The 12,516-nt window shown below is 44.1% G+C and overlaps 1 protein-coding gene across 1 annotated transcript in view; it reads right to left on the bottom strand.

The window, feature by feature from the left end:
• The window catches only part of WDR1 (WD repeat domain 1), a 47,752-nt gene extending 43,030 nt beyond the window's left edge, over positions 1 to 4,722 (bottom strand). Inside the window, exons 1-2 of the mRNA XM_060246113.1 lie at positions 4,706 to 4,722; positions 4,355 to 4,476 (exon numbers count right to left, since the gene is read on the bottom strand). Of these exons, the coding sequence (XP_060102096.1) occupies positions 4,355 to 4,476; positions 4,706 to 4,721 (138 nt within the window). The 5' untranslated portion in view covers position 4,722. The remainder of the gene's footprint in view (positions 1 to 4,354; positions 4,477 to 4,705) is intronic.
• Positions 4,723 to 12,516: the final 7,794 nt, after the last annotated feature.

The following is a 12,516-nucleotide window of genomic DNA, read 5'->3' as shown; positions in this document are numbered from 1 at the left end:
GAAGAACTAGGGAGTGGTTCAGAAGAAGTCTGAAGGCAAAGGGAGAAGGGCCAGAAGAAAGACTCCAATGGGTGGAAAACAGTGGTACACATGGTCGGGAATTCCTGATTGAAATGACCTGCCAGATCTGGAGCTGACTGTACTTTCAGATTCTACAGTAGCCATTAAGTATTATGAAAGATTTCTCTGACATGCAAATTGTCATCATTGATACTCTCACCCCATTTTCTTCTACAAATAGGTGATCCAAAGAGCCATCTCTGCCTACTTAATGCTTCCTTATGCTTCATGTATCATTGACTGAAGTAAGCCGGTGGGGGTATTTTTGTTCTTCAGGTGACCCAATATATGCATGCAGGTTAACACGCCTGCCTGGTTAGTAATCGCACTGCTCATTACTGAATCTCCATTAGTGTTTGTTAGATGCAAAGCTAAAAGAAGACACGTTCCTCACCCCATGAAGAAAAAGTTAGTATTTTGATACTGCTAAAGATCTTCTAATTTAAGTGACCAAAAAAATCAACTTCTAAATAAGCCCAATTAAGATTGAGCTATGACAAATTTAAATGATGCTAAAAATAATCTACTGTAGCTGTGACATGCAGGAAAGTGACTATAACTAAGCCACAAATTCCAGTGCAAGGTCAAATTCCATTTTTGTCACTTAAGTCAAGTACCTTTTTAAAAGTTTGGAGTTGAGAATGGAACATAAAGGATACTGTCATTTCTGTTTCTGTATTTAAGCAGAAATAAGACAAACATTTTAAAGAGACACTGACCCCAAAATAACACACCAGGAAGGGTCTGAAAGAAGCTTAAAAGAGGCTTTAAAAACAATTCAAGGAAGCAGATTAAACACAATCTAAGCAGACATTTGGCTCTAATTCCTACAATGTTCTTTTGAACACAGAAACCAGAGATGCTTATAACACCCTGCAGTCCATTTCCAATACTGTGCTAGGTGATGAAGCCAGGAAGGTAAAATATTCATGCAGTCTTACAGAAGCCCTCATGAAGGTTGATAAAGTATCCTGGACTGCTGATCCTGGTCTGAGAGGGCATTGAACCAGAAATTTTCAAAGCACACATTATGAACTAAAATGGTATTTGTGGATTTATAGCAGTGCTTTATGTTAGATTACAATCTAATTTCCCCCTCACTGATCATCCTTCTGTGGGGCTTCTTTTTTAGTGCTTTGCTTGATAAGGTTATTGTCTGATGGCAACTACTGTGCTACATAATCATTTGTCATGCTAATACCTATTTTTTTTAGTTTAGTATTACAACTGTGTATGAATAAAAATATGTGCAAGTCCCCCAAATGATTGACTCTGTACTCTTGTAATTTTCTGCTAAAACGCCTAGGGACAATTTTATTATTTTTGATACAAATCAACCTTTCCCTATATTAGTCTTATGGAGACTGTTACTCCCAGTGTTGGTTTTTTGTTTTTTTTTAAAAGGCTCCTTCTAGCATGGTTGTGGTCTAAAGTGCATTTATATGCATTTTATCTTACTATGCAAAAAAAAAGTATTAATAGTTTTGATAAAGATATGTGCGTAAACTTTGTTCATGTCTTGTGGCTCTCAACATCTTACATTTATTCTTTGTGGTTCTTATGTTAAGCACGTTTGGCTAATCCTGAACTAGATTATTCTTGAGATCCGTTCCAGCTTCTACGTTTCTATGCCTCTAAAAGCGTATCATAAACCAACCGTATGTGGCCTAACCTGGACAGCCCAAGCAAGCCTGATCCTGGGCCGACCCTGGCAAGTACTTGGCTGGGAGACCTCCAAGGGCCAGGACGCAGATACAGATAATAGCAAGTCACCTCTCTGAATGTCCAAGCCTCATTAGGGTTTCCAAAAGTCAACCATGACTTCCAGGCACACACAAAATACTCACTAACCCCCCAAAGAAACATATGCTAACTCATCTCTTGCCCCCCTCCCCTACAGTCCCCAAACATAGTACAAGATGTAACAGCTGCCTCACCCTTTGCTTAAAGCAATCTGGAACTCCGAAACCAACATTAATAATTTTAAAAAGCAGCTTAAAGCTTCTAAGCAGAGCTAAACCAGCATTTTGGGAGATTATTTGGGAAAGGACAGTGTGTAACACCACTTCAGGTCAAACTGTCAGTCTCTCAGGCCACATTCAAACAATTGCAAAAACTATGATTAGTCTTCAGCACCACTTGTGGTTGTGTCTGCATGACCCCCACACTCAGCACATAGATCTAATTTAAAGAGAAGTTCTGGAGTGAAGGAAATGTACAAGCACAGTCACAAGCTCCCATACATTCAATGAACCTTGGATAGACTTCTGAATGAAGCCACAAAAAGGACTGCTAGTGCTGAGCAGCCAGTCCAAGGCCTAGTTTTCACTGAGGATACTTCAACTGTACCACTTCAGACTGTATGTGGGGCTTGGACTGAAGCTTCTCTGTACAAAATTACCCATAACAACATTGAAATTTGAATCCAATGGCACCTTTAATAACAACAAAGTTTAATTTTGGGTGCAAGTGTTCATATCCACAGCTTATATCCAAAACAAAACTCCATTGGTCTTAAAGGCACCACTGGACTCAAACTTTGTTTTACTGCTTCAGACTAACATGGCTGCCCACCTGAATCCAGCACTGAAATCTATGGTTCAGAGAACTAGACGTAGCACCAAACATTTATTACAGGGCATAAGATGGCACCTCTCTCTAGCACAGCATGGTTCATCAACAGTTCCCAGGAAAGCTGGGATAAAAATATATCAGAGGAGCCCTGATCTGGACAGCCAAGGCAAGCCCAATCCTGTCATTCCTGGCAAGTACTTGGATGGGGGACCTTCAAGAAATACCAGGGGGGACATAGTGGCAGGCAACATCCAAGCCCCAGAGTAGGGGTCACCAGAAGTCAATCATGACTTCCAAGCAGGCCTGCACGCAATTTTAAAAAATAAACTGAAAGAGAGTAGTATGTGGCCTAACTGTCCCATAACCTGGCCCCATCAGCTCTCCTGCTCCTATCCATGCATCTTCTGCTGCCTGCATTGTAGGTGCCCACCTCCATGACACCTCGTGCTTCTATCAAAGGGCTTTAGCTAGCCTCAGCTGACAACCAGTCCCATGAGTCTTGTTTCTTACATCGCATTGAGTGGTGGAGATACTCAGAAAGCTTACAAAATACAGAGAGATTGTAAGAACCAGTCTCCTGCTTCCTTGAAGAGTTTTAAGATCTGGGGAAGAATGCAACTTTGTTACACAGGGGAGGGAGGAGGTGCTAACTTTGGTGAGCCCAGTTTTTTTTAAACTGCACATCTGAAAACAACACTAAGTATGTATACAACACAGACACCAAAATTATAAGTCTAAACTGGACATAATTAAAACCAGACTTATAAAGTATAAACTAGACATTTCTGGTTCACATCCGTAATTCTCATGCATATGTTTTCTAAGATATAGAACTGCCAATATACCTTTCCTGAGACTCACATAAAAACATCAGTTTCCTCCCTGTCAAGCCAGTTTGCTATTAAGTGTGAAGGGAAGAAAATTACGGTTGGTGAAAACCAGGAAGGCCTTGGAGCACCTGAGTGCATTGTCATAAGCAGATGTTGTTTTCAGATGTGCAGCCCAGCACCGAAACGATGGCTTGTGTGAGATCAGTCATGGTAGAAAAGAATTTTCTCTTTGAATTTTGACACCTAACATGCTCACATTAAAAAAGTGATTTACAGCTATCAATTAAGTTTTCAGAGATGAAAATATTTCAAGTGGGATTCTGAAAAATGATATTCCTATAAAGCAGGAAATGCCTGTTGGATTCCAGCTGTGCTGTTCACGAGATGAGGGAAAACACAGCAGGAGAACAGAAATTTAGCCTCTATTGTCTATAGAATGACTTAAGTTAATACTTTTCCATACCCCTCTCAACGCTTAAGGCAACTAATCGGTATTGGAACAGACACATTCACTCTCCCCGCCCCCCACCACCACTCTGCCTTTTTCATTTCTTGCCACCTACAACTTCATCAGCCCCTCATTCATGTGAATGCTGTCGTGGCTGGAGTACCAGCCTAGGGTCCAGGAGACCCGGGTTCAAACCCCACGCTGTCAAGGAAGCCTGCTGGCTGACCTTGGGCCTCTCAGCCTCACCTGCTACCTGTGAGGATAATGCGGAGGAGAGGAGATCAGTGTAAGCCGTGCTGGGCCATAAAAGAGCACATTAAATGCAATTAAACCCCTTTGATGTGGCCCAATGTCCTCCCGGGACTCAGTGGCACAGACGCGAGCGAACTGCCCATGCAAAATGAAACATTTGAGGAAGAAGCAGCAAGGAAGGCTACATTACATCAATGTTCCGAATGATGACACACTTCCCGTTGGTGTAGAGGAAGTTGCTGCCCTTTGGGTCGCCGCCGAGGATTTTGGAGACGCCTCTTTCCACCTGGGGGAGGCTGGCGAACACTTGTCCTGCACGGGGGGAAAGCACATGGGCGTCGAGGGGAAGAAGGCGCCGCTTGGCCGGGCCGGGCCGCTTCCACCTGTTGCCGCCCCCTCCCCCCCTGCCTGGAGGCTCGGCCAGGCGCCCGCAGGGGCCCCGGGGCTGGAGGGAGGGAGCGGCCGCAGCCCCGACGTGCCTCCCCCTCCTTGCAAGGGCAGCCCCGGCCCCCCAACCCAACCCAACCCGCCCCGCACTCACTCGGCTCGAAGGGCATCTTCGCGCGTCACTCCGCTCTCTGCAGGGCGGCTGGCTGGCGGGCGGGAGTGGGGCGGGCGGGCACGCCGGCGGAGCCCCAACCAGGAAGCGCCGCCCGGGCCACTTTCCCGTCTCTCCTCCTGGCTTTGACCATATATAGTCAACTCTGCTCGAGAGGAGAGCCGAGGAGCCGCGCAGCTGGGCGGGCCTCCCCGCAAGCCCCGCCCCCGCGCGCAAACAGGGCAGGGCTGCGGCGGCGGCGCGCCCTCATCGGAGCGAGAGCGCGCTTTCCGGACCGAGTGAGGCGCGCCTGCGCATGGCAGCGAGGGGCAGCGGCGCCATTTGCTGCCTGGAAGGATGAGCGTGAGACTGGCGGCGTTGAAAGTTTGATCTTTTTAGGCTGCAGCTCGCTCTTTAGCGCCTTCATTTTGTAGAAAAGGCCCAGCGGGAGTTCCTTTGCATATTAGGCCACGCCCCCTGACACCAAGCCAGCCTCCTGCTCAAAAAAAGCCCTGCTTCGTTTGTGTTTGCAGAAATTCAATTCTCCCTGCCGCTAGGCAATTGCCTAGAGTGCCGGCATTTTGGGGGCACCAAATTGAGTGCCCTCTATGTGACTCGACACAGTCTAGGGCCAGCCCTGTTCTCCATCCAACCTCATGTGAAGAATAGTTGCAACAAAATTCACTTTAAATGTAGCTGTTTTCCCGACCTAATATGAGCAACTAAATTATTTTTAAAAAATAAAAATTATTTTATTTAGAATTTGCTTCTGATACATTAAAGCAATCAAGAGTAATTTAGAAACCTCAAAGAATAGAGTAACCTGGAACAAATTAAGCATACTACAGGTACAACCAATAACATATTTTACAATTGCTAATGCTTTTACCAAAAACAAACAAGAATTTATATTAATAACTGATGCACCAAAGCTATAAGTAAAAGTGAGCACTGATTCCAACTGGAGATCACATAAGGTAAATAGAACACAAATCTGGTTAATAAATAAAACAAGAAATATTACAAAGTAATTAAGTAACAATTCCATTCTCTTCCATATAAGCTGTCATAGGAAACCATTTCCCATGAAAAGAGGTCCAGTCAGCACAATTCTGAGACACTTCCAATTTGCTAGTAATTTTTCAAGCATAAAAATTCCAAACTTTTTTGCGCCAAAGTGCCAGTGATGGGCGCTTGTCATCCTTCCATTTTGTAGCTAAAACCTACTTTCCAGCTATTAGTAGGGTGGTGATAAGTTTTCTAGTTCTAGAAAGAAGTCTAGAAATATGATTTCTGGTTTTAGGGGAATCTTATAACCCATTATGGTCTGAATTTCATTTAGAATTTGTGTCCAGATCGTCTTAATTATTGGGCAGGTCAACCAGCAGTGTTTAAAGGAACCCACTGTCCCACAATTTTTACAGCAGAGAGGGCTGGATGAAGATGTAATATGTGCTAACTTACTGGGTGTCAAATATCTTCTTCCCAGAATCTTAAATTCTTGTAAGCAGATTTCTACTGAGGGTGCTTTAAAAACCGGAGATTTCCAGATTTGTTGCCACTGTTGATCTGAAAATGTCACATGTTTCCTGCCATGCTTTTTGATAGGATGTTAGAGTGGGGGTTCACAGCTCAGACAGCAGTCTATCGATCAATAATTACCGGTAGTCCTTTTTTTAGTATCAGTGTATGTTCCAAGGAGTTTCTCAAATGGAGTGAAAGGTTTGGAATATAATGATTTAATGTTATGTGTCTCAGTTAAGTGTTGCAACAGTAAATATTGAAACCACCCAAGCCTACTCTGCAGTTAATCTTCTATTTCCAGTTTACTTAATATACTTTGTTTTTTGATATATCCAGGAACTGGTGTAATGGTTCAGAAAACACCTTTTGATTACCAGGTTCAAACCAATCAATACAAGTAGGAGGAGAACAATGAGATGTGAGAAAGTAAATACTTTCTGTATTTGTCCCAAATTGAGACCAGATTTTCATAGGCAGCAAGAGACGAGAATCTGTTTTTAGGATTGTTCCATATAAAGTCCTGTAATTTTCTAGCGGTGATGTCAGATTGAAGTATATCAACCCAGGTTGGAGCAACCCAGGAACTGGTGAAAGACAATATACATACTACGTTAGCTAAATGTATGGTGTCGTAATATTTTTTTAGGTCTGGAAGACCAACGCCTACTCCTGCTGGCCTGTGCATGGTTTTCCTATTTATCCAAGGTTTTACCATAGCCCATAAGAAAGAATCAAAGGCTTTTTGCCAACATGTAAAGGCTTTGTGCACATCCAAGGACAGAATGGCCGCTTTGACCTTATGGTTGTTACAATAGTTAATCAGAGTAAGTATTTTGAAATTATTATCAATTAAATCCCTACCTCGCATGATGCCCACATGATCTGGATTTATGTATTGGTCAATAAATTTCTTCAAACAATTTGTTAAAATTTTAGTAAACACTTCATGTCATGATTCAATAATGAGGTAGGCCTGTAAGAGGCAGGAGAAGTCAAGTCAGCAACTGGTTTTGGTAGGACTATTATTCTCGCCTGAGACCAAAGATGGTGGAAGTTGGCCCAATGAGAGGATATGGTTGCAGGTCTCCGTAAGTGGAGTTGCTAGGATGTGAGCAAAGGTTTTGTAAAATTCTGCAACATCTGGGCCAGGAGCCTTGTTACTTTTGAGTGATTTGATAGTGTCTGAAATTTCCTGAATGCTGATCATCTGTCTATGTTCTTCGCTAAGCTTTTTAATAAAGGGGACTGAGTCCAAGAATTGGCATACGCTGTCTGCTCTAGGGGCTGAGGAAGTATACAGTTCCTTGTAAAAATCTTCAAAGACTTTAGCTGTCATTCCATTTTTTTGAATGAAGGATCCCATTTGTCATTTATTATATGCACCATCCAAGAGGCCCTTCTATTTTTGATTCTCCATGAGAGAAGGCGTAATGTCTTTGGAGAATTATGCCAATGCCTATGTTTCATAACAGGTTTTTTTGTACATGGGCAGCATCAAGATCTTCTGATGCCTTGTGTGCTGCAAGTAGTTGTTTATATAGCTTAAAAAGGTAGTCCCCTGTGTAAGCACCAGTTGTTTTTTCGACTCTGGGGTGATGTTACTTTCACAATGTTTTCACGGCAGACTTTTTACGGGGTGGTTTGCCATTGCCTTCCCCAGTCATCTACACTTTCCCCCCAGCAAGCTGGGTACTCATTTTACCGACCTCTGAAGGATGGAAGGCTGAGTCAACCTTGAGCCGGCTACCTGAACCAGCTTCCGCTGGGATTGAACTCAGGTCATGAGCAGAGGGCTCTGACTGCAATTTTACCACTCTGCACCACGGGGCTTTTTTATATAGCTTAGCACCTCCTTTTTCTTTATGAAGTCTCTCAATTTGAGTAAGTTCCTCTAGTAATTCTGTTCTGTGTTGTTTCCTTTTTTTATTCAGGTAAGCTGATTTTGAGATAAAGACCTCCCCTAAGGACCGTTTTTAGTGCATCCCATATAAAATATGAGGCCAAGTCTTTTCACCTATTAAACTGCAAATATTCTGTGATATGCGTCTCAGATTCTTTTGTTAACAAATTGTTTTGAAGGAGGGATTTGTCTAATGACCATGTTGGCTCTTGAGCTGATTTCACAGACACCTGGGCATTGCAGTTGACCTTAATTTATAATTGATCTGACCTTAATTTATAATTTATAACCAAGGGTTAGCTAGAATATAATCTAGTATGAACATTGTGCCTAGGGGAGTAGTAGGTAAAGTCTTTTTCTCTGGGGTGGAATATGTCCCTTAAGTCATAGTCCTCTAAAAGGGAAGCCAAATCTGTCAAATGATTCCGTCGTTTACTGGACTTCCTGTTGTGTCTATCTTCTTTTAAGCTGACCACATAATTCAAATCTCATCCAATTATGATATCCCCCTCCTGAAAGTTCTGCAATTTTTGGAATGTGTCCTTTAGAAACAAAAGCTGTTTCTCACTGGGAGCATACAAAGATGCAGTAGTCATTTGGGTTTCATTAACTTACCTTTCACAAATAGGTACTCATTTGGGTCAGATTCAATTGCAGATTGTGTAAAGCGCACCCTCTTGGAGAACAATATCACCACCCCTCTAGCTTTGGATGAGCCAGGCGTTGCAAATTGGATGGGAAACCACTGTAATTTAATAACAGGTAAAGCAGAATCTTCAAGATGAGTTTCTTGCAGGAGCACCACATCTGGCTTCAGTTTAATCAAATTAGTTGTCACCATTTTAAATTTAATTTTGTTGTTCAAACCCCGTGTGTTCAGAGTTAAAAACTGAATTTGATCCATGATCAATATACCTCGGGAGGGGGGGACCCCTAAGAGAATAATGAACCAGGATCCTAAAATAAAATACTAATGGTTCCCTATAATAATTACATCAAAATCATTAGCAGGTAAAGAATCGTTAATTACATATGGAAGACAATTGGGATAAAAAATTGATAAAGCAGGACCTGTAACTTTAGGAATAAACAATCTTGGATAACTGATGTTATAAAATTGCAATTTTCAATGGCCTAAATACAGTTGCCAGAATTCATTATCTATAAAAATAGCAAAACAATATCAATATTTAATTCTTAAAAAGAGATTATATGAATTTAATTATTAACACTTTAAAATTTGGTAAGTTTGCTAAATATACTGCTATAGTAACCAGTTGCCTTTAAGCAAATAAAAAAATATCTGTGAACTGCATATTATCAACTATTGCAAGGATATAGTCAATAGTGCTATTAGCTTAACAGTACAAGAATACTCTGGTGCTTCTATGCCCTAAACCTCTGCACATAGGCTTAACTGCAAGAAGAGAAGAGGGAAAAGAAAGAAAGAAACCTCTATAATAGAAAAGCAAAATTTATACCACTGCGGTTCAAATTTCAATAACAAGATAGTATAAGATGGTATCTTTAAGAGAGAGAGAGAGAAGGGGGCGGAGGGGAAGATTAGTATCAAAAAGAGTTTACTCCGACCTCAGGAGTATATCTAGTAACTGAGGTGGTAAGGCTATGCACCTCACTGAAGTAAACCCCTACCTTAAGGGAGCAAAGAAAAACAGCCGCCCCCACCCCACGCCTCCTGCCCTTCTAAGATAACATAATTTTTGGCTAGTGAATAGGAAAAAAATTAAATACCAATCTATAAAGCTATGCCCTGTAAGTTATCTGAAAGTTAAACAAATACAAATAAAATTTAAGGGGCAAGGATATATGATGTCTAAGCCTCCTCAAATTTCATTCCATTTCCTCAGAGTCACTGTGGACCATCTTGGGTTCCTGAGATGGTTGATTATGATGGGACCATTTGCGCTTCTGTAGCTTTTTCAGGTTAACTTCAGCTGGTTTAAGATTAAGCTGCCTGAGAAGTTGAAGACCACTAGTTTCGTCTGCTGCATAAAAGGTTGTCCCTTTAATAGTGACTTGTAGCTTGCAGATGGACACCCATTTCTACCAGATATTTGCATCCATTAGGCTCTGTGTCACAGGTTTTATTTATTGCTGTCTCTAAAGCCTCTTGAGGCAGATCTTGGAAAACAGAGAGTGGGTGTTTTCGCACTGGCCTTACTCCGGAGCGACGTCCCTCTTCACCGCGCAGCGTCTGCGCGGATTTCGCACCAATTGCTCCGCAGAACCCGGAAGAGCCGCAAAGTCCCGCAGCTTTTGCGTCGCAAATGTAAACCACCAAAAACCAGTTTACATTTGCGACGCAAAAGCCGCGGGACTTTGCGGCTCTTCCGGGTTCTGCGGAGCAATTGGTGCGAAATCCGCGCAGACGCTGCGCGGTGAAGAGGGACGTCGCTCCGGAGTAAGGTCAGTGCGAAAACGCCCAATATGTCTACAGTCCTCTAGATCAGGGGTGGCCAAACTGCGGCTCTTTCACACATATTGGGCAGCTTTTGGAACCCCCACCACCCTGTTGGCCAACTTAGAGAAGGCATTTCTCTCTCTAAATAACTTCTCCAAGCCAGCCAGCAGCTTGGAGAATGCATTTAAAGTTGCTGTCTTTCCACCTCTCCCATCTCCCTTCCTTCCTACCTACCTACCTACATCTGACAGTCATGTCTTGCAGCTCTCAAAGAGCTGACGTTTATTCTGTGTGGCTCTTACATTAAGCAAGTTTGGCCACTCCTGCTCTAAATCTTGCCATGTCTAAAATCTGTTTTTGTTCTCTAAAGTCCAGGAAGGATACTGAAATGTCTCTTGGTCCTCTTTCAGCATTTTTTTAAGTGCCCCGAGTTGAAAAACCTTAATAGTGGTGGGGAAAACATTACTTTCTGTAGACATGTAGTTTTTCAGCTATCTGGCCATATAGATTGTAAGAGGTTCAGTCCCTTCTGATTCCTCCCTAATAACTTTAAATTTTAAATTTAAGGTCCTGGAAGCAGCATCAAGCTGAAGGATTTTAACAGCCATATTTTCATCAGATCTATAAAGCTCCCCGAAATCCACCCTTGTGTCATGGGTGCTGGGGACCCTGTAGAGGAAGTTGAGCCTGCAGCAGAAACTGTGCCCCTGCCACCTGCACCAGTGCCCCTGCCTCCTGCTGGAGAAGATCCCAGCCCCCCTGCCTCGCCCTCTCGGGTGGCGCGTGTGCGTGACCGCCTCCGTCAGGACCTCAGGGATCGGAGGAGGGCGGCACGCTCACAAGCAAGACGCTCCCTGAGCCCTGAGTTTTGAGAGGATTCTGGCCCTTCTAAGAGCAAGGATGCTTGAGTTGCAACAGGATCCTGGCTGCCTCTCTGAGCCAGCAATTAGCCCAAATGGGCAACAGCCAGCAGAGGGCTATATAGCTGTAGGCTTTGGGAGGAGGCTTTGTGGAAGCAACTAGTCATCTACCTGACGTCCTAGCATCCACTTCGGCTTTTGACTTTGGACCTCCTGACCTTGGCTTGACTTCTGGACCCCCTGACTACGGCTTCTGAACCTCTGACCTACGATACCTGGACAACGATTTGGCTTTGGCACCTTGGATACTCTTGCTCACCGGTTACAGACCTTGGACTGCCCCTGGACTTCGCCTGGCCTGGCCCCAGCTCGTGACAGATTGCTTCCACCCACACAAACACCCATTCCACAGGATGGATGCTGAAGCAAGTGGAACCGCAGGACTACTGGCTGCCCTCCAAGCCCAGGTACAGCAGCTGACACAGGCAGTAGTGCACTTGCAGCAACAGCCTGCAGCCAGTGCTCCAGCCAAGTGCCCAGTTCCCCCACCTGACAGATTTGGGGGTGCTGTGGAAGAATTTCCTGCGTTCCTGGCACAGTGTCAGCTGTACTTTGAACTAAGAGCACGGGACTTCCCCAATGACAAGACGAAGGTGTGTTTTATCATTAGTCTGTTAAAGGGGCAGGCGGCCAAGTGGGCCACACCCCTACTGGTTGGGTCCTCTCCCCTACTGACTGATTACCAGGGGTTGGAGGCCCACCTGTCTGCTGCCTTCTCCAACCCAGTCCAAGCAGCCACAGCCAACCGGAAAATCAGGGCCCTGAAACAAGGCCAGTCCTCGGTGGCTCAGTATGCCACCGAATTCAAGCTCCTGGCCCAAGACTTGGCATGGAATGAGGCTGCTCAGATGGACCAGTTTACCGAGGGGTTGGCAGAGGAAGTCCTGGACGAACTGGCCAGGGTGGAGCGGCCCCCCACGCTCCAGGAACTTATCACCCTCTGCCTCCGCATCGATGGCCGCCTGGAAAGTCGCCGGCAAGCCAAGACCCGAGGGCGCCAGCTCCCTGCACCATGCCACTTGGCTCCTCTCCCATCCCCAGCTAGTAC

This window comes from Heteronotia binoei, chromosome 9 (genome assembly GCF_032191835.1).
Source record: "Heteronotia binoei isolate CCM8104 ecotype False Entrance Well chromosome 9, APGP_CSIRO_Hbin_v1, whole genome shotgun sequence".
NCBI classification, from domain to species: domain Eukaryota; kingdom Metazoa; phylum Chordata; class Lepidosauria; order Squamata; family Gekkonidae; genus Heteronotia; species Heteronotia binoei.
This window is presented reverse-complemented; position numbering and strand designations above follow the sequence as displayed.